Source organism: Scomber scombrus, chromosome 23, assembly GCF_963691925.1.
Source record: "Scomber scombrus chromosome 23, fScoSco1.1, whole genome shotgun sequence".
NCBI classification, from domain to species: Eukaryota; Metazoa; Chordata; class Actinopteri; order Scombriformes; family Scombridae; genus Scomber; species Scomber scombrus.
The window spans coordinates 3,961,476-3,988,929 of NC_084992.1; the positions used below are offsets into that span (position 1 = coordinate 3,961,476).

Here is a 27,454-nt window from a genome sequence, read left to right on the forward strand (position 1 = left end):
CCAGTTAATTTTAGCACACTTGTGGAAATAAAGCTGCATGAAACTTACTTGAGACAGATAATCCATTATATTACAGTATATTTATCAAACATTTACTTATTTATTTTTAGTCTTTTTTTCAAACACATTTATAGATTCACTTGAGACAATTGAGATTTAATGCTTCAGAACAACAAACCTTTTAGTACATTATCAATCCATTATCTTTGTCTCACTATGTTAAATTTAATCAGGCTATCGTTTGTTTGATTCTGGGTTAGATTATATATATATATATATATATATATATATTTATATTTATATTTAGATGCTGTGAATGTCAGTGTGCTTGCAATAAAATAGATGAAGATTCGTTTTGCAGGTATTTAAATGATATATAATGAAACTTTGACCCGATGATGTTGCTAGATGAAAAGTGAAGGAATCATCCAAAACATTACAATTCATCCTTAATGGAAAATGAATGTGTGAAGCTAAGTTCAAGACAATCAATCTGATAGTTGTCGTGATATTTTACTAAAAAACAACACTATCAACCTTCACAGTGGATGAAAAGTCAATGTAAAAAGGTAAATGTCTGTAAAGTTTCATAGCAATCCATCCAATAGCTGCAAGGACATTTAATTTGGACCGCCCGCCGCTGGCCTCCTAACCCTAAGCGTCACGCTGCTGGCACGGCTAAAAATAACGTTTGTTGTGATGGATTACCTTCCTGCAACCTCAAATCTCTGTGAGCTGATTTTCAAAACACAGTGAAATGAATTGAAACTAATGGCGGCACCGAAGGAAGGAAATCAAGCTAAAAACATGCTGAGATACACTCACACACTGATATAAGGGTCAATGACGGGATGCAATGTCCGATTGGTGTAACCAGTAAAATCTGATTTTATATACAGAAAAATAATGTGGAATATATATAATCCACTTTTGCAATGTTATTTAACACATTTTACATAATTTGTCACAACTTATTTGGAAAAAAAATTGCTGTTTTAGGATATATCCTGCTCAATATTTACAAAATGCTTTAAATTTAAATGTAAATATTTGTATAAGTCCACTTAAATACACTGTAGGTGGATAAAATATGTATCATTCTTTTGTGGTTACACCATTTGACATTTTCAGGGGGATTCAGTCTTACTTTTGGTTAAAAATGGTGTAAATGTCATTTCAGACCAACCTGATGCTGCTTTAAAACTATTTTTTCAGATAATTTTTAATTGCTCATCTTGCCAACCCCTTATTTATCACTGAGCCTTATATCTATACTTATCAATATTTGCCAGCAATGTAGAGAATGGGCTAAAACATGCATGAACTCAGTGATAAGAGGAATAGAATAAAGTGTCTGCTCTGTCTTCCTCCAGCAGGCCAGCAGCTCCTCCCAGAGCCCAGGCACAGAGCCTGATCCTGGGCTGAGAGAGACGGCTAACAACCCCTCCTGGTCCCAACCTTGACACACGGTGCCGGAACATGCTATAGCCGCCTGACCGCCAGTCAAAATGATGGCCTCGGTGGTCCTCGGGGGCAACCGGAGGAAGTCTCTCATACTGCAAGGGGTGGACCCAGAGACCTGTATGATAGTGTTTAAGAACCACTGGGCACAGGTGGGTCAGTGTACGAGTCTACCCAAAATAACTCACTTCTCTGTTGTTGTTTTCTGTCTCTCAGTTTCAGTCTGTCCTATTTTCCTCATAATGGTTGGCAAACACAGTGTGTGATTGTGCGTTAGTGTGTGTGTGTACGTGTGTGCGTGTGTGTGTGTGTGTGTGTGTGTGTGTGTGTGTGTGTGTGATTCGCAGACCCAAGCTTTGGCCCTTAAACACAGGATCCATTTAGAACAAAGCCCTCTTTACGCCCGCCAAGAAAACCCCGCACACACTCTGTGTCCGTCTGTATGAGTGTATTGTGTGTGCGGCTCTTGTCTGAAGCAGCTGAGGTCAAAGGTTAACACAAGTCCAGACAGTGAATCACATTCTTCTCTCTCTCTCTCTCTCTTTTCATTCATGTGTTCATCCCGTGTTCACCCCCTCACAGATATCTATCTTTAAGCCACCTGTAATCATAAATTACTCTTTTCTGTTTACATTTACTGCTTAATGATGAATATAAATAAGAGGCTAACTCCATAAGCCATTGTTATACAGAAAGTTAATGACCAAAAACCTAAAGATTTGATATCAATATAAATATTTGACCATTCACTGCAATCTCTACTCAATCGCCCCCTGGTGGCTGGTTGCAGTATAGGTCATAGACCCTGCTCCCTCCGTTTTAGCGGATGGGACATGGGCCAAACTATTTGTTTTTGATTAGTTATTTGAGGATGTAAGAAGATTGTGTTACGTCTCAAAACTCAATCAGATGCCGCAAAGGAGCTGAGTGACCATAGCAACTTCCTTATATTATGTATATTAAGTTCACCTACAGTCTATGGGATGGATGAGCACCATCAAGATTGCCACCAATTGAACACCATGCCCATAATTGACCTCCTTTTAAGCTTTAATATCTTCTTGATATTAAACATTAGGCTTGAATTTAAGTTTTTAATTTGTTACTTCTTGTAGAAAACAATTAATTGATTGATTTCTTGAAATTTATTGGAGGTTTTTCCCCATTCACTTTAACATAGGTCCTGGTGGCCATTGGATGAATTGCAGCTATGGTGGTTTTATTTACCCTAAATTTGATATAATAAGTATTTTAAGTATAACAAGTGTGAAATGTGTGTAATGTGTTGTGCTTGGCTCTACAGAGAATTATCAGTGTCTCTACAGCATCTCTGTGTTATGTTAGCTTGTTCCTGCTGCCCTCAAGTGGCTAAAAAAAAATCAATTATTACCGATTTATAAACAAAAACATTCAGAGTAGAGGTCACTAACAGTCTGGTTCATTGTCTCTAATGTTTGTCTCCAGGTGGTCAAGATCCTGGAGAAACACGAGCCGGGTCGTAGCGGTGCGTTGAGTTTCCTCTCCGGTCACGCCAGTAGCAGCGGTGGCGGCTCAGGAACATCACGTCTTGGTCCGATCCCGGCTGATGAGGCCAGCGCCGTCCAGAACTACGTGGAACACATGCTCTTCCTGTTGATGGAGGAAGAGGCGGGGCAAGGTGAGAGAGAGAAAGAAGACCAATGAACCTGCTCATGTATTAGTGTCAACAATTATATATTTCATCAACTGGTTTAGACCTGTTTTATGGGACTTTTACATATAAATGAACGTCCGTTACATTCAAGCCTTTGACAAACAAGTTCAAACAATACTGACTAAGCCTATAAACCTCTCTGTATTTCACAGTATAAATGCCAGATGAATTCATACTGAGCATGCTCTATGGGCAGGCCATGCATACTAGAGACTTACGCCACTGATTAACCATTTGCTAACTTGAATGGGGATAAAATAATTGAATCGTGTCACTCTTCAAGACTTTCCAAATATTATCGGACCAAGTGGATCAAATTCTGATAATGAAACGTCTCATTTTCTTGGAGGTGTGATGCTAGAAACAATCTATCCACTGTTTTAGAGCCACAACAGTAGTGATTAAGTAGATTGTGGTCGAGCCTTTTATGTAAGTGTGTTCCAACAGTGTTTTTGTAATTACTCTCACTGCCACAAGTGGGAGACAGAAGTACTGATTAACGTAGCTCAAAACTTTTCACATTTATGCATCTTTGAAGCAGCTGCAGGATGTGTCTAAACCGACTTTACTTGCATTTGGTACTATGGTTATAAACATTCAAAATTAGTAGTGATACATGAAACTGAGTCATGCATTTTCCTGATCCCAGGCGGAGCGATGGGTCCCATCCTGGAGTTTGTGGTTCTGGAGGGAGTGATGGAGAGGCTGTTTCTGTGGAGCCTGAGGAGACAGTTCACTGAGGACATGAAGCTGGAGCAGCTCAGGATGTACCAAATGCTTCTGTCCCAGGCCAGACAGCCTCTACTGCACCATAAACCTGTTCTACGGCCCCTCATGATGCTGCTGGCCTCCTGCGCCGGAGCTGGAGCTGGTGAGTTCATATAGAAGTAGTTAAAGGTGTCTGATGACGTCTCTTTTCAGTCTTTATCAAACTATCATAGCCATGGATTTCCCTCTCTTGGTGTTAAAGTAACTTTCCCCAACACTAAAGGATTTCTGGACTTTCTTTAGCCATCCAATGACATGTAATCAATCACCTGCATCCCTCCTGCAGAAAGTGGCGGGGTAGTGGAAGCCGAGCTGGTCCTCCTGTTGAACCAACTGTGTGTGGCTCTGGTCAAAGATCCCTCAGTGCTGGAACTGTTCTTCCACACCAGCGAGGACCAAGGAGCCGCCAACTTCCTTCTCTTTTCCCTGCTTATACCGTACACTCACAGGTAGATATAGACACATGCAGGTACTGTAATGTAATGTATGCACCAAATATGTTAGAAGATGTAGGTTTTGAATGCAGAATAGGCTCGTTGTTGCCTCTTCTGTCTGATTACTGACTGTATTTCCTCATGCCTCAGTGGTCCATTACAGCTTAGTGCAGAATGAGGCGTAAAAGACATTTTCAAGACACTTAAAAACTTAACCATACATAAATTTAAGTTTGATTAGGAGCACTAAAGAGCAGCATACAATTAGTGGTCTCTTCCCTTCTCAAAGGGAACTGTCTCCCATACAGTCACTGAGGCTAAGCTAGACATTGATGGTCTTTAAATCCCTCCAAACAACAGGCTCAACCAGCTTTGTGGAGTAACAAAAATAATGTAACAAATAAAAATTGACAATGTTACACAAAAACAGAAACTAAATACCTAAAAATGTCAAAGTGACATCAAACTAATTGAAGCACACCTCTAGAGTACAGGGTGAAAGCATGACACAGTAAATATCACACGTACAGACAGCACCATATTGGTAAATTATGCTCAAAACGTGAATATGAATGTAGAAAAAAAAACTAACCTTTATTATCTTTCTTTCTCAGACAGGGTTCAGTTGGTCAGCAGGCCAGAGATGCTCTGCTACTCATCATGTCTCTGTCGGCCACCGAACCTCGAGTCGCTCAGCACATCGCCCAGAACACCTACTTCTGTCCTGTAAGAACACACACACAAACATATGTGCATCACTGGTAAACCTAAAATCTCTTTAGAGTAAGGAACACATTGATGTATTCAGTGTTGATTGAAGAAGATGGTCGCCAACCTAGACCCTGATTCTGCTTGAGGTTTCTTTCTGTTAAAGTTTTTCCTTGCTGCTGTCGCCAAGTGCTTGCTCATAGGGGAATTTTGGGTTCCTTATTGCCTTGAGGTAACCTTTATTGTGATTTGGTGCTATATAAATTAAAATCAATTGATTGATTGATTGATGGATATCACCTGTTTGTAGACTGACATTTTGAAACCTATAGTTTGGCATTTTGACCGCTGCCATCTTGGGTTTTTCGAGCCAGAAGTGATTAATATTGACCATATTTGAACAAAGAGGTTGAGCTGACCCTTATGCTACCTGCTAGCTTGGTTAGCACAGTGCATTTACAGTCTATGTTTAACTGTGATAATGCTAATTTCTGCTAGTGTAAATCACAATGTAACCGTGACCTTGCTTTATCATCAAATTTAAATTAAATGTGATATTATATTACAAAATTAACATCATGTTGTATTGAAGAAGGCTTGCAACTAGTGACTGAGACCATAAACACATTAGTAAATCATTTAGTTGGGTCATAAATAAAATGAAAAGTAGGGTCATTTTCCCACAAACTTCTATACAATCGGGCCAATGGAGTCGCCCCCTGATGGCCATTAGAGAGAATGCAGGTTTAAGACACTTCACATACGCTTCACTTTTCAGACCCTGAACTACCAGCTTGGTTGATTCACATTCAGGACAGATAGTGCAACTCCTTCATCACTAAACCTTGATGGTTAATTCCACAACAAGTCAAAGTCTGTAGCCACCAGTGTCAGGGTCATTTCATGTCTGATACTCTGAGAAACTTCAAGGAGAAGTTAGAAGCACTAAGATAAGCGTTCTGCTGTCTGATTGACTCTTTGACTATATAGTTTTATTACAGCAGTCCAGTTTTATATATGAAGCAGTTTATTTAAATCAGCCATACATCTGTGGAGTATTTAAAGGTATATTTCCCCAGAGCACATCTGCTGCTTTATCCCTCACAGACCTCCATTAGCCGAGCTAAACTAGGTTAATCTCGACATGCTTTCCGTCTGCAGGCAGATAAAACAAAATAAAGCTTTCATGCATTTTGTATGTGCGTGAGTTGGAAAAAAATCTCGTTAATATCTCCAAAATGTCAGAGCGAAAAATATCAGAGTGTATGTCGGAAAAACTGTAGATACTTTGTTTCTCAAAGACTTGACAAAGAGACATTCTCAGTTGAACTGTTCAAGAAGAATATTCAAGGGTCTTTGAATCAGTGTTTAATTTTTACATGTTATATCCCTTAAACTAATTATCATGTCTGTAATCCATTAATAAAACATATCATATCATATCAATGGCTTAACAGGATAAAAAAGGTCTGTTCAGAACCCGATGCCTGATCCTTTTACTGAGTTTTTTTATGAATGAAATGGTTATTTAGATGAGTGAGATCTGTAGTTCCCCCCCTCCCATTCATCTCCCCTCTGCATTGTAATCTCATTATCACAAGTTATGTAATTAACTAATGAGCTCATACTCTTCCTCTGGGAGTGTTGGTGGGACGGGCAGACGGAGGGAGAGAGAGAGAGAGAGATAGAGAGATAGAGAGAGATAGAGAGAGGGAGAGAGATAGAGAGAGAGAGAGAGAGAGAGAGAGAGAGAGAGAGAGAGAGAGAGAGAGAGAGAGAGAGAGAGAGAGAGAGAGAGAGAGAGAATAAACCAATAAAACAAATATCAGAAACAAAAAAACAATTTTTATAATGTTGAAAGAAAAGAGGAAACATGTTTTGTGTACTAGTCGGCCATGTCGGATGCATCACTGTCAGTTTGTACTTTTATAAGTGTGTGTGTGTGTGTGTGTGTGCGTGCGCTTATTGTGAGAGACTGTTTGTGTTTGTGTGCGTATAAGTGTGTCTGCGTGTATAAGTGTGTGTGTTTGTGAGAGTGTGTGTGTGCTTATATTAGTGTGTGTGCCTATTAAGAGAGTGTGCTTATTGTGTGTGTGTGTGTGTGTGTGTGTGTCTCTCTGTGTGTGTGTGTCTCCCTCTCTCTCTCTGTGTGTGTGTGTGTCTCTGTGTGTGTGTGTCTCTCTCTCTGTCTCTGTGTGTTTGTGTCTCTGTGTGTCAGATTTAAGCCCATGTGACCGCACTCTGACCTCAATCTTTATGTCGGGAGCAGATTAGTAAATCAGCGTGGGATTGGCTCGGACACAGAGAGGGATTAGTAAGCCTGCACATGATTGGACGGCTGCCTGATTGTTAACGAGACCTTCAAACAGCAGACGCTGCTGTTGTTGTTTATGTTGCTCTCTTCTCTTTTCTTTCTTTTCCTTCTCTTTCCTCGTTCTCCTCTTTCTATCCTTTCTTATCGCTCCAATCTTCACTCTCCTCTCTCATGAACAGTGTTTTTGTTAATGAATCAATATCTTTCTGCCCTCTCTCCTTCTTTCTTTCTTTCTCTCTCCATCTCTGCTGCTTTTAAATGAAAAAAAAAACTAATCCGTGCTGGAATTTAATTTCCACAAATACCTGAATGTGTTTGTGTGCAGACCAGATTAACCTCCTGTGGTGCAAAAGTTTGAGGTCACACTCTGTTGACGCCTGTTATATATGGTGTTACTCCAGAGCTGAAATGACTGTTTGACAAGTCATATGAATATGTTCACTTGGGCTTCAGGGAACAATGATCACCTTCTTTCACTACTTTCAAACATTTTATGTAGAACAACATGTGTTACTGCTATTATTTTTTATTTTATACATTTGCATATATAAAAATCGGTATCAGCTGCACAGAAATTGTAAAAAAAATTACGCATTTTATTTCCATTTTTGTATACTACTGGTCACATTAGGAAAAGTCTGGCTAAAAAAAAAGTGTGTTTTACAGATATCATTTGTAAAAATAGGTCAAATCTGACCCTGAACAGTATGTAAAGGTTAAAACTAGATTTTGATTTTGATGCAGTCCCTTCTGAAGACCAGAACCACAAGATGAAAGACCCATTAGAGTTAATGTTGTTTATCACTGGTGCAAATTTCTAACAAATGTTGGTTTAATCAAGTCATGTAGACCAAAATACTGCTTACATAAATAAATGCAAACTTGTGTATGTGTGTGTGTGTGTTCACAGGTGCTGGCCACAGGTCTGTCTGGTCTGTACTCGTCTCTTCCAGCCAGGCTGCAGGTTTACAGTGAAGACTGGCACAGTCTGGACCAGGCCGACTGGCAGCAGGTAGCGTAACCATCATTTTGTGGGCCCCACATGGTTTCAGTAACATGGGTCCCACATTGGTCCCATTTAAGGTGCATTCTGGTCTGACTTAGACCCATATGGGTACACATACAACATATGTTTATACATATGGGGCTTACATGGGCCTCTCCAGGTTGGGCTCCACCTGAAACCCAGTCAGAACCCACTTGAAGCCCATATGGGCAAACACAGGTGGGATCACCATGGACACTGCAGACAAACCCACTTGGGACCCATATTTGCAGCCCAAATTAAACCCACATGGACAAGCTCTCTGGGTATTTTTATTTAATTATTTTTTACTTGATTTAAATTTTTAAACAATTTTATCATTCTTATTTTCTCTTGCGTGCATCCGTTTCAATTTAATTTCTTTTTTCTTTATGTTGTCACTTGTTATCAGCTTGTCAATCAACTGTAAAGCACTTTGAACTACTTTAACTTGTATTAAAGCTGCTGTATAAATAAAGTTTGATCAATTGATTGCTTGAACAACTGATTAACTAACTGAATTTTATATATGATTGTTCGGCGATGTCAGTTTTACCTTTTTTTTGTTCGACTCAACAGGTTCCAGCTCTCGTCCACTTCCTGCACTCACTGGACTTCTGTAGCGCTGTTACCAAGGTAACGTACATACACAAACACACATAAACACACTAATAATACAGATCATTTAAAAAAAAAAGCATTAAACTCTCTCTCTCTTTCTTTCAGGTTGCTCATCCGTCCATCCGGTCCCAGCTGCTGAGTTACATCTATAACGGCTTCCTGGTGCCTGTTCTGGCTCCTGCTCTGCACAAGGTATCAAACACATCACTGCAGAGTTGTGAAGTGTTTAAAAAGTGTTGGAAATGGGTGTCCCCACAACTGTCCTTTAACATATTCTCAATATATCCTCAATATATCTGAACCCAGAAACACAGGATTCTCCCAGATAATGTAAAGATAAATGTTAAAGTAAAGGCCATAAGTTTAATTTGGCTTTGGCTCTGGCTCATATTACTACAAAAAAGTACAATACTCAGCCACCATTAATTCAGAATAGTTGCTGAATTAATCCAGAATTAACCCAAAAAGTTTAAAAGATTGTGTTTTCAGTTTTCCCAACATTGAAATCTTTAGGTTTTTTTTCCTCCAGAATTTTAAGCTCTGTGATTGGATGTTTCTTGCAAAATTACATCATGGTGGTCCTATTAACTGATAATGTGGGATTTTTTACGAGTCTCCCACCTTCAACTCAATATTATCTAACACAGTTGTTCATATTTTGTATTAATGATTTAACCTGGAGAGTTTCATTTGCCTGAAATATCTTGTTGCCCTTTTTTCACATCACTTACATATTATCACCACAAGGGGGCACACGTGTAATTCATACAGTAGTTAAAGTAATTCCAGCAGGATCTGAGTAGAGTTAATGTAACATTTAAGCCTGAATGTAGATGGACTAACTTATTCAACACATTCATGCATACATAAAGATTTCTCTGTGTGTGTGTGTGTGTAGCTGACGGTGGAGGAGGTCATGACCACCACCGCCTACCTGGATCTGTTCTTGCGCTCCATCTCTGAACCCGCCCTCCTTCAAACCTTCCTATCCTTCATCCTGCTGCACACACACGACAACGTGCACATCCTGGACACGCTGGTCAGCAGGGTCAACACACCTTTCCAGGTAACACACACACACACACACACACACACACACACACACACACACACTCTTCGATTATCTACTGTTTGATGATCTTCGAATCAGAAGAAGCAAGACAACCTTTAACTCTTGTGTGTTCATCAGCTGGGCACGGTGTCGCTGGCTCTGTTCAGGACTCTGATTGGTCTCTTCTGTGAAGACGTCATGCTGCAGCTGGTGTTCAGGTCAGTCTGAAAGGGTCAAAAGTCAAATTGTTTTATGCATCGACTTTACTAACTCCTAGATTTTGTTTAATCTGCTCTTAGAGCCTGGTGGGGGTTTATCAGGACAGTCTGGGTAGAGCTTAGAGAGTCTGGCTTTTGTTCTGCCTGATCTCACAGGAAGTTCATATTTGTACAAAAAGCAGGACATATAAGCTGAGTTGGAATCACTCCTTTATTCACTACTCCCTATGTAATAAACACTAGATGGTTCACTCAATAGTGAGCAACAAATCAAGATTTCGGACAAAAAATATCTAATAGGACTGGAGAAATCAAAGTTAGCAATCTTAACAGATAGATAGATGCAAAGATGTAAAATGTAATGAATTTAGGACCTTTCTTCCCTCAGCAGCATGTCCGTCTGTGTATTTCCAGGTATTTGATTCCCTGCAACCACCTGAGCAGGAAGCTGCGCTCCTCCCTAAAGCAGAGAGACTGTTACTCCTCCAGTGCCTCCTCCTTTCTGCTCCTTATGCCCTCCTGGTGCCCCGTTTACCCCCTGAACCTGAACACACACTCTGGGCACATCCACTGGCCCAAAGGAGCAGGTCAGTACAACCAGGGCTGCTTATATCTGTTGATTGATTTATCAGCTAGTTGAAAATGATGAAGAATGTCAATCACTGTTTCCTAAAGACTAAGATACAACTAAAATAGGGCTGGGCGATATGGACAAAATCAAATATCACGATGTTTTAGACCAAATACCTCGATATTGATATTACAACAATATTGTAGAGATGACTGTTGATGCTTTCACTAAATATTTATACTATGAAATTGTGATAAATAATCATCAGTAATGTGGATATAATGAAAAAGTGGGTAAAAGGTAAATAACTAGAACTAGAACAGCTAGAACAATCTGGTAAGTTCAGAAAATTATGTATTTTACTGTAATGCAGCATTTAAAACCAGGAGAAGACGACTGATGACACATCGCGATATTACGATCCAAAATCTAAGACGATATCTAGTCTCATATCACGATATCGATATAATATCAATATATTGCCCAACCCCTTAACTAAAATGACCTCATTTTGTCCTGACAATGCAAAGATATTCAGTTTTCTGTTATAAAGGACTAAAGAACCCAGAAAATATCCACATTGCTGCTAATGAGGGCGTGTTTTCCGTCCTGTTCAATCTGTACAATGTCAACTAACTTTGACTCTCTTTGTCAGATCTGTCAGTGTCAGACAGTGTTGGTTACTGTCGTGGTTCAGACTTTCTGATGGATGTAAACTACCTCCACTACCTCTGGGATGCCCAACAGGCCATCTCCACCTCCCACAGGTCAGGCTCAACTTTCCCCTCCTTCTGCACATAGTATACAGAGTTTCTGCAGCTTTACCAAGTTAAAATTGAGACTTTTTAATGCTACAAAGAATTCAATTTAATACTTGTTTCCTCATCATCATCCAATCAGTGTAAAATATGATTGAAACCAGTATGGTCGATATGGTCTACAGTTATTTGTTGTTACTTTGTATCACTTTTTTCAATGTTTCCCAACAGCGTATAACAATAATTCGTAACGATATAATTAATTTGATTAATGTGACCCAGATAAGCATCAGAAAACGGATGGATGGATTAAGCAATTAAAAATTATTGCTGACTGAAATTTCACCAAAAAAAAGGATTAAACGGCCTTCTGCTGCACCATTCAATGTTGAAACAATCCCACTGTTAGTCTGTAGATGTATAATGTATCCTGACTGTCAACAATCTGATAAATGAACACATTTCATAACTAATCTTTTATTTTATAATCTTTTGTGTGTAACTAATATAACTAATCTACTGCATACAACATATTTAAGGCATATGCTATTTAAATGTAGGTCTATTAATTCCCGATAAGGCCTTTTCTAGAGGAAACTCTTATTTAGATGCAGATGTAAAGGGAAAGTCTCAATCAGTGTTGTAATAGGACAGACTCCAGAATCAAGAGGTTTGAGACAATGGTTGGATTGGTGATCTCAGCTCATATTACTGGTGTTAACACATTACTCAACCAATATATTCTAAAGACATAGTGATGCACTCACCACCAAACTGCTTTGCAAAAGAGTCCTAACCACAACAGAGTGACTGCGGAAGCTGAACTGAGCAGAAAACGGCTTATTACTTTTAGGCCTTTGGTGACATCTACTGGGCAACCTGTGGTAGTGCATGTGTAGGAACGGATTCAAGACTTCATCCACACATTGCATACTCACATTACTAAGATACTGCTTTTTACCAACCAATGTGCCAGACTGACCAGCACAGTTATAATTTCTTTGAGGTCTTTTTTTTCTTTCTTGCTTGCTTGGAGGTCTTGGTGACATCGTGTTTGGTCTTTAATAGAGCTTCAGTGATTTGTTGATTAATTGATTTGATAGTTGGCAAGAAATTAATCTACAGTCATTTTGATAATCAAATAATTGTTTGAGTCATTTTTTGATAACAAATGCAAAGTATTCTATAGTTCTCTGGAGGATTTGCTCTTCTGTTTTGGATTGTTTCTTATTCAAAACTAGACATTTGAAGATATCATAAAGAAATATTGGGATACTCAGAATTTTCTGACAATTTATAGACCAAATCTGAGATTACTCATAAATGAAAGTAGTTGTTACCTGGAGTTGTTGTCTTTAGTTCTGATTCGTTTTGGTTTTCTTGCAGGGCGTGTCAGCTCTGGTCGGCTCCGTATGATGGGACTGATCCTCCGCCTCAAGAATACCGATCTGACACACCAGCTGACGATATGGATGAAGAGGAAGAAGAGATCGTCACGCGAGTCAAGAGTGACTCCATCTGCTCTGTGGTCAGCTCTCCTCCACCTTCAGCTCTCTCCCCGACCCCGTCCTGCTCGGACACCATCTACACTGGCAACCAGACAGGCAGAGCCAGCTCCGCCCTGGAGCTGGAGTGGGATGACATTTTTGCAGATGACGATCCTTCTTCAGCGATGCTAAATGCGGCGTTTGCAAATGGCAGCGGTGAAAGATGCACTACACCTGCACTTCCTCGACACATTCAGGAAATGCAACGCAGTGCCACCAAGCTTGTGCATGGCTCTTACGTGGAGGAGTCCGAGTTTCAGGACGACATTCTCGTCTACGATCTTGTTGCCAAGAAAGACACAAAGGCAGCCATTCTGGAGCGGATGATGGCAGCAAATCGACGGGCACGCGGAAGCTTTTCAAACGGGCAGCAGGGGCCATCAGCAGTAACGTTGGCAACATTTTCAACAAGGTTAGCAACAACAGGGAGGACGGTGATTGAAACAGTTCACAGTATCATGTCGACCAGGAGGAGGAGCGAAGATGCAGGGAAAGAGGAGAGGAAAAGAAGTGAGGATTATGGGAAGGAGATGAGGAGGAGGAGGAGGAGTGAAGACTGGGGAAAGGTGATGGAGAAGAGGAAGGAGGATGTGTTTGTCCAAGCGGAGCCAAAGGCACGTCAGCTTTTTACAAATGGTTTCAATTCAAAGGATCACATCATCGACGAATGTGATGACTCTGATGAAGACGACGCGCCATTTAAGCAAAACTGCAATCACAGTGACTTCATACCCATTATCAATCACACACACACAACACACCAGCAGCACACACACTACCACACGCCAAGTGTAGTGACAAACACTTTACCCAATGGCCATTCTGAATTCGAGCCACACGACCCTTCGGTGCCTGCAACCGATGCCAAGTCTCAAAGTCTGCCTGATAAGAAAAGGTCTCAGAAATTCTCTAAGAACGACGACTTCTTGTCCCAATACCAAGAGCTCATGCTGTCGTTAGGGGTGGAGCCAGACTGTGACGACATCACAGATGACATCAGCACATTTAGGAAGCGCGTTCGAACGCTGAGGCAAAGATTGCAAGAGGACGAAGCGGGTCTCGGCGAAGAATTTGTGTTCAGCCTCTCGTGGGATGACAGAGAGGAGGAAAGAGAGGATGAGGAGATGGAAGATGAAGAGGGGGATGGGGAGGAAGAGGAAGTAGAGGAGAGGAGGTGCAGCAGTAAGAAAGGCAGCAGGAAGCACGGAGTACCATTTACAGGTTTGTGAGTTGTGTCTAGGCCAAAGAGAACTTGCATCAGATTAAAGGACAAATGTGATTTTCTGTTATTCATATACTGTTATAATGTCAGATAGTAAACACGATCTAGTAATGTTCTTAATCTCGAGGTGAACGTATGTAAAAATGCTCCCATCAAGTGAAAAGCCAGGGCTCTTTCCTCTACTGCCTCCCCCTTCTGACATCAGATTGTTGACACATGCCCACACAAAGGGCTCAAAGAACTAGAACAATAAACGAAATCCAACTATAAAACTGAAACAATCAGAACAGAGTGGGGCTCATCAGGAGAGGGACTTCCTGTTTCAGAGGAACTGAACTGATCTTATTTGAGGAACTGTGCAAAAGCCAGGATCATATAAATGAGGAGTTTGTAATTGTAAAAAGCCCCAAAAATATAAAGGTACTGTAGATCTGGAAATGTGCATTAAATGTACCTATTAACATGAAAGGGTTACTCAAAATATTAAACAAGTGTAAATCCAATAGTGTTGTCAAATGCGTTGCTCATACATATTTTAAAGTTAATCTGCTCCGCGATGTTTTATAGATGCTACGACACTGACATTTTCTTTTAATGAAGACTTTAACCAAGATTAAGTTTAACCTCTATACTGTTTGCAAGAGAAATTGCACAGAAGCTTTTTAATTGAGATATATTGTGTAGTTAAGTTAACATTGTACGTATTAGATTCCACATATCCATGGTGGATTGTGAAAAACAGCGACTTAAAAAGGATACATAGTCATTAAACTGCTTCATGTTTTAGAAAATGTGCTTAAATGTGGTGAAAATTAATGTTTTAACCTGAAATTAAAAACAAAATGACTTCAGTGACATCTAGAGGCAGCAATTTGCATTTTTGATCCAAAAACAAAACAACAAACAGCTGCAATACAGAAATGTTACTACTATTATTACACTTTTTATCATTTATAATGTCTCATATTGTTTCCAGGTCTCCCTCTCTCACACACACGCTAACCTTTAGTTTCCCATGATGCCACAGGTCCGTTCATCAGCGTCCTGTTGTCCCGGCTGGAGAACCTTATGGAAAACTCCATCGCTGTGAACCTGCTGGTGACGGGCATCTTGGCTCAGCTGGCGTCGTACCCACAACCTCTGCTGAGATCCTTCCTGTTCAGCACACAAACACACAACCAGCACAGCATCCGCACACTGTACCAGGTAACACACCAACAGATCTAATTTGATTTCATACTACACTTTTCTTTTAAATGGGTGTAAATGATAATATGGTGTATACATAGTTTTTTTTGTGTGTTTGAAGGTATTGGTGTCGGTGCATGCTCAGATAGAGCGCTACGTATCAGCCAGACCAGACTACCCTGCTCTGGTCACTCAGGCCTGGAGGTTCCTGCTGGCTAAAGACCAAGACAGCAAGCTCAGAGGTTAGTGAAGACACACACACACACACACACACACACGCTCGTATGTTAAACCAAAGTGAGATCTGACAGGGAACTGTAGTGGCTGTGTAAATAATTACTCTTGACAGTTTGATTCAGCATAGTTTCTTTTTTTAGCCATGACCAAAAACTTACCTTAAATCTTAACCACATCTTTTGTCAGAACCACAACAATCACTGTTTTTTGCTCTAAACCTGACTACATCCAAATTGGAATCTGTCATATGAACTTCTTATATATCATTTTTTTTACATTTTGATTTGTAATGTAATTTGTAATGGAAAGGTATTGAAAAACAATTATTCTAATGTTAGAGGCATCAGATAAATTAATGCTCATTTGGGCATTTGTGGTTGTCCCCATTGTTCACGTTGTCCACTCTCGTATTTTGGATCAGATTTAGGCTTAAACATGTGCGGATGTATTTGAGTGTCTATTTTAAGTAACTAACAAGACAAAACACTGCTACTATAGTTAGTTTATGTTGAACAGATTGGGCTCATCAGGAGGGGAGGGGGGCCTTAAAGAGACAGTTGCTAAAACGGCCTGTTTTAGACAGAGGCTGAACTGAGGGGCTGCATAAAGGATCAGTATAAGATCAATAAAGGAGTTTTTAACTGGAAATCATGCAAAGATATTCGAGTAGAGCCCCAGAAACGAAAATTGAGGGCACCAGCCAGTTTTAGACAGTTGTGGTGATAGTTGGAAAAGATGTACCAGCATTAGTAGGAGTAGAAGTAACAGTGGCAGTAAATCTTTTTCATCCTTTCAGAGTGCTTCGAGTCTCATGGTGGTGAAATCATCCAGGACGCATCGCTGCCTAATGGCTCTGTGAGGAACCCTCTGGCTCCACCTCCTCTTGGCGTCCTGCCGCCCTGCCCCACCATTCCCCCTCAGGCCAAGAGCCGAGTGTTCGCCATCGTTCTGTACGCCGAGTTTCTAAAAGAGCTGGCAGCCATCGCACAGGAACACAGCATCGCCCCGGACTCTACTGCGGAGGAGTGGGGAAGTGTATCATCAGCTCAAACCATCTGTGAAAACTAATGGAATACACCAACAGAAGACTGAGATCTCCAAAGTCCTGAAAATACAAAAACTAAACATGCAACACATATGATATTACTCATTCAAGAGTACAAGTGGATATTACAGCAAAATATTGGTTTTATGCATAGATTTATATTTACTCTATGTATGTTTTCCTGGCAGCACTTGAATATTTTGATGTTTTCCCGGTGACAATATGGATGATATTTATATGAAGATTATTTTGTAGGTAAATTATTGTTCAAGTTTTCTATGCATTTGTGGGATCCGTGCAAATAGTTTTCTACACTCTTGTACTCATTTGTTGATATAAAAAAAGAAGAAGAAAGAAAACAGTTTGAAAATATTGAAAAACGTATTCTTATGGCGGCCATTTTAAATCAACCTCCGACTCTGGATGGCATGAACTAGTATAAAAATAAAACGATCCTTACTTAAACACATTAAACTTTACACGAAATAGATTAAACGTTACAAACCACAATGTGACTTTAGCCAAGTTAGCTAGCTTACGATCTAGCTGCTTTGGCTAAATGAACGTAAATCCAGTTTGAAAGTTATTTTTTTAACATTTAAAAGCAAAGAAGATGTACACCTGCTTTGTTTTTAAATGGTAAATGGTAATGTCTATTAAATTTAAAAAGTAGTGGCCATTTTAAACCAATTCCCTCTAACTCAAGATCACACTTGACGCACACACTAATATAAAAACTAAACTAACCTTTAATACTTTAAAGTGACTTTATGTCAGATATTTTCAACAGATATTACATTTGTCAACAATATCACAACAACCACAACATGAATTTAGCCAAGCTAGATAGGCTACTAGCTAGCCTAAGCCGCTAGCTAGCTAGCTCTGACGGTTTGTCAATTAAATTAGAAAGTAATTATTTAACATTTAAAGTAAATGTTATTTAAAATATTACAAGAAAAATTGACTTTTAACCTTGAAGCTTAATTGTGGTTTCTTACATGAACACCAGCTCGGACACGGTTTCACTTCCCGTTTCACTGACATGTCTCCTATTTTTGGCGAGTGGGGAGTTCCAATAACCTAAATAATGCAACAGCTGCACTTAAAATGTCTGAACATTTACAATACAAACCATTACAGGCAGTAGATAATTTAATGGCTGGAGTTTAACAAACCAAACAAAACTGGATGTGTGTTTTTCGGTTATGCATCTTACATTTGTCCTGTTGTGTTATTATGCATCTGCAGTTAACCTTGGAGTGCACAGTTGAACATTCATCCATTTTTTTTTCGTTTTTTTTTTTTTTAACCAGATGAATGAAATTTTAATGCTGAATCTGAATCAAAAGGGGCAGAGCCTCTGGGATTAGTTCTGTCAACCTGTTTATTGTGTTTTTCTGTTGTGTCATTACTGTATATGCACATAAATACATGCACACTTAAGAGTAATGATTAAGCCTTACTTTACCTGACACAGAGATTTTAGTGCAATACGCCAAGACGCAAAAAATGAAAGGAAGATGTATATATATGTCTAATGAAAATATCTGGTCTGGATTTCTATCTTTTAAACTTGGGCATTTTGTTGTTTTTGATGTAAAGTGTATGATTTTTCTTGACAAATGTCTTTAATTTTGTCCTTTTTCACTGAAAATGTGTTCATTTGTGCTGTGCTACAATCAGGTCAAGTTAGAAATATGGTAGATTTAAGTTCCTGCTTATGTAAGAAGATCTTATGAGCTTTCATGAGGTAAATACAACAGGAAAAAGCTGCTGAGGTCAGCGTTTTGACTTCCGACATTTTTATGTTTCAAAGAGGAAACTGCTTTCATGTTGTGTAATAAGCTGTGAAGAAGTTAGTCACACCTCTCAACAGAACAATGTCCATATTCAAATACCAGCAACATTTTTATCCTTTTGATGTGAATGCTACCAGCCTCTCTCCTTAACGCAAATTGTGTTACCATGGTGACATCATGGCATGGACAAACCCGACCAAACCCTGAAGCTGAATACCTTTCAGCTCGACATTGTTAGTGACATTTGCTCATGAACCACAGCGGGGACACTTGTCATCTTTTTACTGTTTTCTTGTCTTTTCTTTTGGAATAAATTATTGCCAAGATTAAATGAAATTATTAAACTGATTTTGACAGTCAGATGGCCATAAACTTTGTATCTTTTTTGTATTTCCTTCGCAACGCTGGAAGTAAGATAATCGTTGGGGTATGGTGACTTCATAATTAAGAATGTAGGGATTTTGACAGCACAGCAAAGTGAAAGTGATGTAGGAAAATAGAACGGGAGAAAATGGACAGAAGAATAAAGGTAGAACATGAGGCAGTATCTTTCTTATTCAAAGCTTCATTTGGACGTAACAGTGGTGAAAATGGCATAAAAGTTTGCGGCCAGCGTAGGTCCTTCTACACATTTAAAAGGGGAGGAGTAGGGTATTCAATTGGTTGCAATCTGCAGCCTCACCACTAAATCTCACACAATAGTTATTTAATAGCTAGCATGCACAGGAGATACGATTACAGTGAAGAAAAAACCTTTCAGTGTGAGCATCCTAATGTTGTCTTGAAAAATTGTGAACCTTTTCTTCAAGGTACTTCGGCATTAGCTTCATTGTCAACCCATGATAGTGTGTGTGTAGTCTGTGGATCACCAAACTTATTAAGATTCATTATCTGGGAGCCATAAATGTTTGTACAAAATTTCATGGCAATCTAATAGTTGTTGAGATATTTCAGTCTTGACCAGGCGGGGAGTTCCGGTCCTCTGAAATGAGGCCAACGTGGAAGTAACGTAAAACTGCATTCTATCAAAAGGCCACCAGGGGGCGACCGTTTTGGTGTCAAAAGGACTTCTGTCTCTATACAAGTCAATGGAGAATTCACCAACTTCTCACTTGATTTCTAACCTCAGTAAACGTTTTCAAAATGTGTTTATGGTCTCAATCGCTAGTTTAAAGCCTTCTTCAATGCAGTATGATGTTCATATTTGATGATAGAGCAGGGTATGCATTAGGGCGTGGCTACGTCGTGATTGACAGGTTGATTGGTTCACAGGTTCAGGAGGGCGCCTCATGCCCCTCCTGATGCCCATATAAGTAGAATCCGTGTTTTTATTTTTCCCAGCATGCACCTGAAATTTTCAAGATGGCGCTGCTCAGATCCGATACTTTTTGCCTCCGAGCAGCAGTCCACAAACCAATGGGTGACGTCACAGATGTTACGTCCATTTCTTATATACAGTCTATGTTCTTGACCAAAGTTGACCAACAGACTGACATAACAATAGCTCAGCTGAAAGTGGCGACTAATCTTCAATGTGGCGCAAAGCACAGGACCACAAGGACCTATGTGTGTTTCAAACAGCAGTTCAAGATTACCAAGGCCATGAAACCTCACACATCCATCCAGCTATAGTACCTACACACAGGAGAGTGTGTAGTACAATCAGTAGGGTAGTGAAGTACCAACTGAGATTGTATTGTATTGCAAAGTAGAGTCCAGTATATCAGTATATAATTATCTTATCAAAGTCTTCTACCAGCCGTTCTGATGTGACTCAATGTTTCTAATGCATTGTGGTTAACTAGTTCCTGTCCTGGCACTGGAATATAAAACCCACACACACCCATATATATATATATATATGAGGAAACAGACAGTAGAAACTCAGTTTCAGTGTCCAGTCAGTCAACTTTGTTGGTCTGAGTTTGTCATTTGAAGTCCAAGTCTGGAAGAAGGTAGAAGGTGATGATGATGATGATGGCGAGGAGGAAAGTGTATCTGCTGATGTGGCTTGTTGGTGAGTAAAACTACCTGTTGTTGACTGTTTGCTGTATTTTTACATGATTTACAGTTCAAAAATCTTATACTGGCCCTTAAGGCAGCCCCTTGGTTCAGCCTCTGAAACAGGAAGTTTTACTGTCTTGTTAAAGCAAAGGTTCATGAATTTCAAGTTTATTTTAAAACAATAGTCGTGAATATTGAAATGTACTTATAACATAAGGGATGAGTGATGGGAGACAAAATTCACTGTCCTCATTTGAAGCAAACAGTCATTTAAAAGTAGATGTTAAGCTTCTAATGAGCTTCAGCAGTCTGAGTTAGTCATATCAATGATATCTGACACATTTACAGACTTTTTAGCATCAAATTCCCTCTTAGTGTTTCCCTGTTGTGGAAATATAGTAACAAAAAGACTTTGGTACTAAAAACACTAACGCTGAAACAGACTTGATTTGACTCATTTAGACGACTGAAGCTTCATATTAGCTTCAGATCAACTTTTAAATACATTTTTACTGTGAGTATACAATATGGCTTCTTGCCCAGTACAGACCTGATACTTATCAAACCCTGAAAAGAATCAACACTTAAGAATAATTTGTATATTTATTGCCTTGACTTTCAGTCACTCTCTACCTTTGTCTTCCTGTAGCTGCTGCAGTCATTTTATCAAGGGGAGATCCTGTTGGTGTTAAGGCTGAAGAATTTAATGGAAATCTCTCTGAATCTTTTAACTTTACTTACAACTACGACCTCTACTACTACTACCCAGGTAACCTCATCCTCGTCTGGTGTGTTGTGTCAGTGTGTTTACATGCACATAAGTTACCAGGTTACTCAGAGAAACCAGGCTATGTGGGTAATACTACCTGTTCACTGTAGTAACCTGGTTATGGTACATTTTTATGTACATGCAACAGATCAGTAACTAGATTTCTTCCCAACCTACATCATGACCTTATTTTGGGAGTGTGGCTTATAAATTTTAACTGTTAGTGATAGACCTACCAAATAAGAAATGCGACGTGTTGCCTTACAAGTTTTGGAAATATGTCCCACTACCTCAGACTGAAGTAAACTAGCTAACTAGAACCACCTAATTTGGCTAAATTGCCCAGATATCAAAATCAATTAACATTAAACTTCATTAAATATCAAAAGACTCCGTGCAAGTCCCAGAGCCGGAAAGAGCAGCAGGTGAGACAACTGTCAAGTCTTTAAATCTCAGTAATGGACTAATAATTTCTAAAATGACCAGCAGCACACTTAGAGGGCCTGAATTTAGCAATTGTGACCATAAAGACTGAATGGGAAAAAATGATTGAGTTTGTGTTTCGAGAGGGAAGTTGAGGTTTTTTGAATCCTAAACAGATGGAGCCAGGGTTTGACTTCCACAAGCTTTGGTAGTTTCTACTTGGCCTGCAGTCATATGACATTACATGCATGCTGTTTAGAAAAGCAGTTTTATTGTTTAGATGATAGTTAAGGAATCATATATCATTTTTAAAACATGGGAAGTTTCAAATTGCTACACATCCCAAAACAACAAATCTAACATTTTATCCATGTGGGATCGTCTCTTATCACTGACTCTGATTCTGGCGGAACAAATTATGTGAGGAAATGTCTACAAGATCAGACAAAAACCAGAAAGAGGATCCACACACTGTATTAAAAACAACATTTCGATCTCACAGATAGTCAGGCATTATGAAATGTGTCAATGCCTAATGAAGATCTGTGAGATCAAAATGTTGCTTTTGTAATTAAAGTTGCCAGGAGCTTTTAACACAGTGTGCAGATCATCTTTCGCCTTCAGTTGATTTTTGATCCAGCACCTGATCAGACAATCAAAACTTTATTCTGCCTGAAACAAACTGAACAGCTTTGAGTATTTAGATCTGCAAATGTTCACACTGAATAATGAGTATGTTAAATCTTCTATAAATTATCTTTCACACCTCTGTTGTTGCATTTTAACAGTTTGCTTCTTTCTGCTACAGAAGAAGACCCTGGCCCCTACGTGTCGTCCTCTTCCTCTGCTGTTAACCACAACCCCATCCATGTGATCTATGTTCTCTTCATTTTGTGCATGTTGTAAATTAACAAGCATTTTAAAATCATGATTCCTGTGATGATATTGTGTGGAAATGTATACTTATACACTGCTCTGCCGTCTGTATCAGTGCAAGTAGATCTTTGTGTACTGCAGTGCCCCCTGCTGGTCATTTTACAGCTGTGCATGTGCCTGCTTCTCCTGCTGTAATTTATCTTCAACATTGTTTGCCATGGACACTATTTGTCCATGAGTATTTTGAGTTATAAGAAGCACTATACATAACAAATTTTATTGTGTATTTGTTTGACAGGTTTAGAGGTGACGTAATTGATTGTTAGCATAGCTGTAACCTGTTAGCTAACCTGCTTTGCTCTGTGATACGGCATTTTTTTCGGCATGTCTCATAGTCAAGTCAGTGTAATAAGTATTGTTCAAATTCTGATGTGTTTGCATTTTGTGCTTTTGCATTTGTTGCAGTTTTACAGTATAATTGTGGCTTTATAATAAATATTTAAGAAAAGTTACACGTTGTGTTTATTGGACTGCAGTCTGTTAGCTAGCTGTCTAGCATTGGATAAGGACTACTCATTGCTTGGACAGTATAAACAGCAAAATCTTAAAATGTCACTCTGTAAAAACTAATTAAAGCACTTCCTTTAGGGGAACGGCAAATCTAATTGTGTTTTAAGTTTGATTTTAACTCTGAATTTATAGGTTTGATTTCATAACACTTTGCCATTAATCTGAGTATTTCCAGTTCTGAAAATGAGGAATGAGTTTGGAGGGAAAAAACAATTTTTAATAGCAAGGCAAACCAAATACTGGCTACAGAGAAGGTCTTGTCTGTTGGTGATGACGCTGAATATGAATATGATTATGACTATACCAATTTCACATGGTCAGATGAAGACCTCCTATTTCAAGGTAACCTCATCCTCCTCTGGTGTGTTGTGTCAGTGTGTTTACATGCACATAAGTTAACAGGTTACTCAGAGAAACCAGGCTATGTGGGTAATATTACCTGCTCACTGTATTAATCTGGTCATGGTACATTTTTCTGAACATGCAACAGAACAGTAACCATATTTCTTTCCAACCAACAGCCTGACATTATTTTGGGAATGTGGCTTGCTGTTTTTAACTGTTTAGTGATAGTGATGCAATAACAATCTCAACTCAGGTATATTATCATTATATTATATTATATTATGAACTCAAGTATATTATCGCTTAACATCAATATTACTTATCTTCTTTTGCACATGATGTAACTAATTACTTACTGCATTTGTTTTTTATTGCTTGTGTACTTATTATTTATTCTTGTTTATTTCTTTTATTGATGCTTTTTTTACTGTCCACTTTGCTGCTGCAATACTATAAATTTCCCCATTGTTATACAATAAAATCTTATCTTAGATCTTACAATTAAGGCCAAAAATGGCGTGTTGCCTTTCATGCTTTGGAAACATGCACGCTACCTTTGACTGAAGTTAACTACCTTACTAGAACCACCTACTTTAGCTATTGTGCTAACAGGGCAGATATCAAAATCAATTAACATTAAACTTTATTATACATTAACAGAGTGGACTGAAGTCCCGGAGCCGGAAACAACAGCAGGTGAGAAAACAGTCAATCACAGCTGTCAATCATTGCCCACACAGCAGATATTAATCCCAATATAAGTCTTTAAATTTGAGTAATAATTTATCTAATAATTTATCTTAATTGATGCCTTTCTACTGTCCACTTTGCTGCTGCAATATTGTAAATTTCCCCACTGTGGGACTAATAAAAGAATAACTTATTTTATCTTAGACCTTCCAAATAAGAACGGTGGCGTTTTGCTTTTCATGCTTTGGAAACATGCACGCTACCTTTGACTGAAGTTAACTAGCTTACTAGAACCACCTACTTTAGCTAAATTGTGCTAACAGGGCAGATATCAAAATCAATTAACATTAAACTTTATTATACATTAACAGAGTTGACGGAAGTCCCGGAGCCGGAAACAACAGCAGGTAAGAAAACTGTCAATAACAGCTATCAATCAACGCCCACACAGCAGACATCAAACTCACTATAAGTCTTTAAATTTGAGTAACGGACTAATAATTTATCTTAAGTGATGCTTTTCTACTGTCCACTTTCCTGCTGCAATATTGTACATTTCCCCATCGTGGGACTAATAAAACTTTATTATACATTAACAGAGTTGACGGAAGTCCCGGAGCCGGAAGCAACAGCAGGTGAGACAACAATCAATAACAGCTGTCAATCAACGCCAATATAAGTCTTTAAATTTGAGTAATGGACTAATAATTTCTAAAATGACCAGCAGCTTATTAGAAGGCCTGAATTTAGAAATTGGACTATAATGACTGAATGGGGAAAATGATGGAGCCAGGGGTTTCTCGGATGTGACATTGACTTCCACAAGCTGTGGTAGTCTTTACTTGGCCTGCAGTCATATGACATTACATGCATGCTGTTTAGAAAAGCAGATTTCTTGTTCAGATGATAGTTAAGGAATCATATATCATTTTTAAAACATGGGAAGTTTCAAATTGCTACACATCCCAAAACAACAAATCTAACATTTTATCCATGTGGGATCGTCTCTTATCACTGACTCTGATTCTGGCGGAACAAATTATGTGAGGAAATGTCTACAAGATCAGACAAAAACCAGAAAGAGGATCAACACACTATTAAAAGCAAGATTTAGTTCTCACAGATAGTCAGGCATTATGAAATGTGTCAATGCCTAATGAAGATCTGGGAGATCAAAATGTTGCTTTTGTAATTAAAAGTTGCCAGGAGCTTTTAACACAGTGTGCAGATCATCTTTCTGACTTTTACCTTCAGTTGATTTTTGATCCAGCACCTGATCAGACAACTAAAACTTTATTCTGCCTAAAACAAACTGAACAGCTTTGAGTATTTAGATCTGCAAATGTTCACATGTATGTAGTATGTTAAATCTTCTATAAATTATCTTTCACACCTCTGTTGTTGCATTTTAACAATTTGCTTCTTTCTGCTACAGAAGAAGACCCTGGTGCCTACGTGTCGTCCTCTTCGTCTGCTATTAACTACAACCCCTTCCATGTGATCTATGTTCTCTTCATTTTGTGCATGTTGTAAATTAAAAAGCATTTTAAAATCATGATTCCTGTGCTGATATTCTTTGGAAATGTATACTTATACACTGCTCTGCCGTCTGGATCAGTGCAGGTAGATCTTTGTGTACTGCAGTGCCCCCTGCTGGTCATTTTACATCAGTGCATGTGTCTGCTTCTCCTGCTGTAATTTATCTTCAACATTTTTGCATTGGACACTATTTGTCTATTAGTATTTTGAGATTTTCAGCACTATATACATAACATGTTTGCTGTGTATTTGTTTGAGGTGACGTAATTGATTGTTAGCATAGCTGTAACCTGTTAGCTAACCTGCTTTGCTCTGTGATACGGCATTTTTTTCGGCATGTCTCACAGTCATGTAAGTGTAATGAGTATTGTTCAAATTCTGATTTGTGTTTGCATTTTGTTGCAGTTTAACAAGATAACTGTGGCTCTTCATTAAATATTCAATTAAAGTTACACCTTGTGTTTATTGGCGGACTGCAGCCTGTTAGTGAACATTGTCTAGCATTGGATAAAGACTACTCATTGCTTGGACAGTATAAATCAGGGTTCACCCTCCCTGCTCCGGCAGAGCTACAGCCCTGCATGTTTTGGGTATCTCCCCACTCTAACACGTCTTCTACCAGCCTGCTGATGTGAAAAAAGTGTCTTATATGCATCGTGGTTAGCTAGTTCCTGCCCTGGAACTTAAATGTAAAACCACACACCCACAGACAACTTTCAAGAACCAGAAAGTAGAAACACAGCGGCAGTGTTCAGTTAGCTGAAAAAACTTTGATGGTCTGAGTTTGTCACTTAAAGTTTAGAAGAAGGCAGAAGATGATGATGATGGTGACGAAGAAGATCTATCTGCTGATGTGGCTTATTGGTGAGTCAAAACTACGTGTTGTTGACTGTGTTTGTTGTATTTTTGCATGATTTACAGTTCAAAAATCTTATACTGTCCTTTTATAAAGCCCCTTGGTTCAGCCTCTGAAACAGGAAGTTTTAGCTTCTGTCTTGTTAAAGCATAGGTTCACACATTTTAAGTTTGCCCTAAAACAACAGTCAGGAACCCGAATGAACATGGAAAAATGTTTCTTGCTGTAATCATTTCTCCTTTTCATACCAACCATCAGTTCCCCTCCAAATGAACTTATAAGGGATGAGTGATGGGAGCCAAAATTCACACTCCTCGTTTGAAGTAAACGTGCATTTAAAAGTAGATGTGAAGCTTATATTGAGCTTCAGCAGTCCGAGTTAGTCATATCAAGTGATATCTGACACATTAACAGTCTTTTTATCATCAAATTCCCTCTTTGTGTTTCCCTGTTGAGTTGTGGTGGAAGTATAGGAACAAAAAGACTTTGCAACTAAAAACACTGTAACGTTGAAACATAGAAGACTTGATTTGACTCATTTGGACGGCTGAAGAAATGTATTATGAAAGGATCTTCTAATGGTCAGTATGAACAGAAGGAATGATTACAGGAAGAAAAACAAGAAATACTTAATTTACTTACTGTGATAATCTTGTTGATACTGCACATGTAATATCTTTACAGCAAGTAAAGAAAAGTTTACCAGCTTGTAAGCATTTT

General features: G+C 38.9%; 1 protein-coding gene across 1 annotated transcript; it reads left to right on the plus strand.

Moving 5' to 3' along the window:
- The first annotated feature begins 1,463 nt into the window (after positions 1-1,463).
- On the plus strand, positions 1,464-17,066 carry LOC134006217 (FHF complex subunit HOOK-interacting protein 1A-like). The gene is made up of 16 exons (XM_062445306.1): positions 1,464-1,613; positions 2,926-3,118; positions 3,804-4,025; positions 4,209-4,371; positions 4,971-5,082; positions 8,289-8,390; positions 8,982-9,038; positions 9,129-9,215; positions 9,922-10,089; positions 10,213-10,292; positions 10,707-10,879; positions 11,519-11,630; positions 13,008-14,389; positions 15,418-15,596; positions 15,700-15,820; positions 16,612-17,066. Exons 1-16 carry the CDS (start codon positions 1,509-1,511, stop codon positions 16,881-16,883), a joined length of 3,528 nt encoding a protein of 1,175 aa, XP_062301290.1. The 5' UTR covers positions 1,464-1,508; the 3' UTR covers positions 16,884-17,066.
- The last annotated feature ends 10,388 nt before the right edge of the window (positions 17,067-27,454 follow it).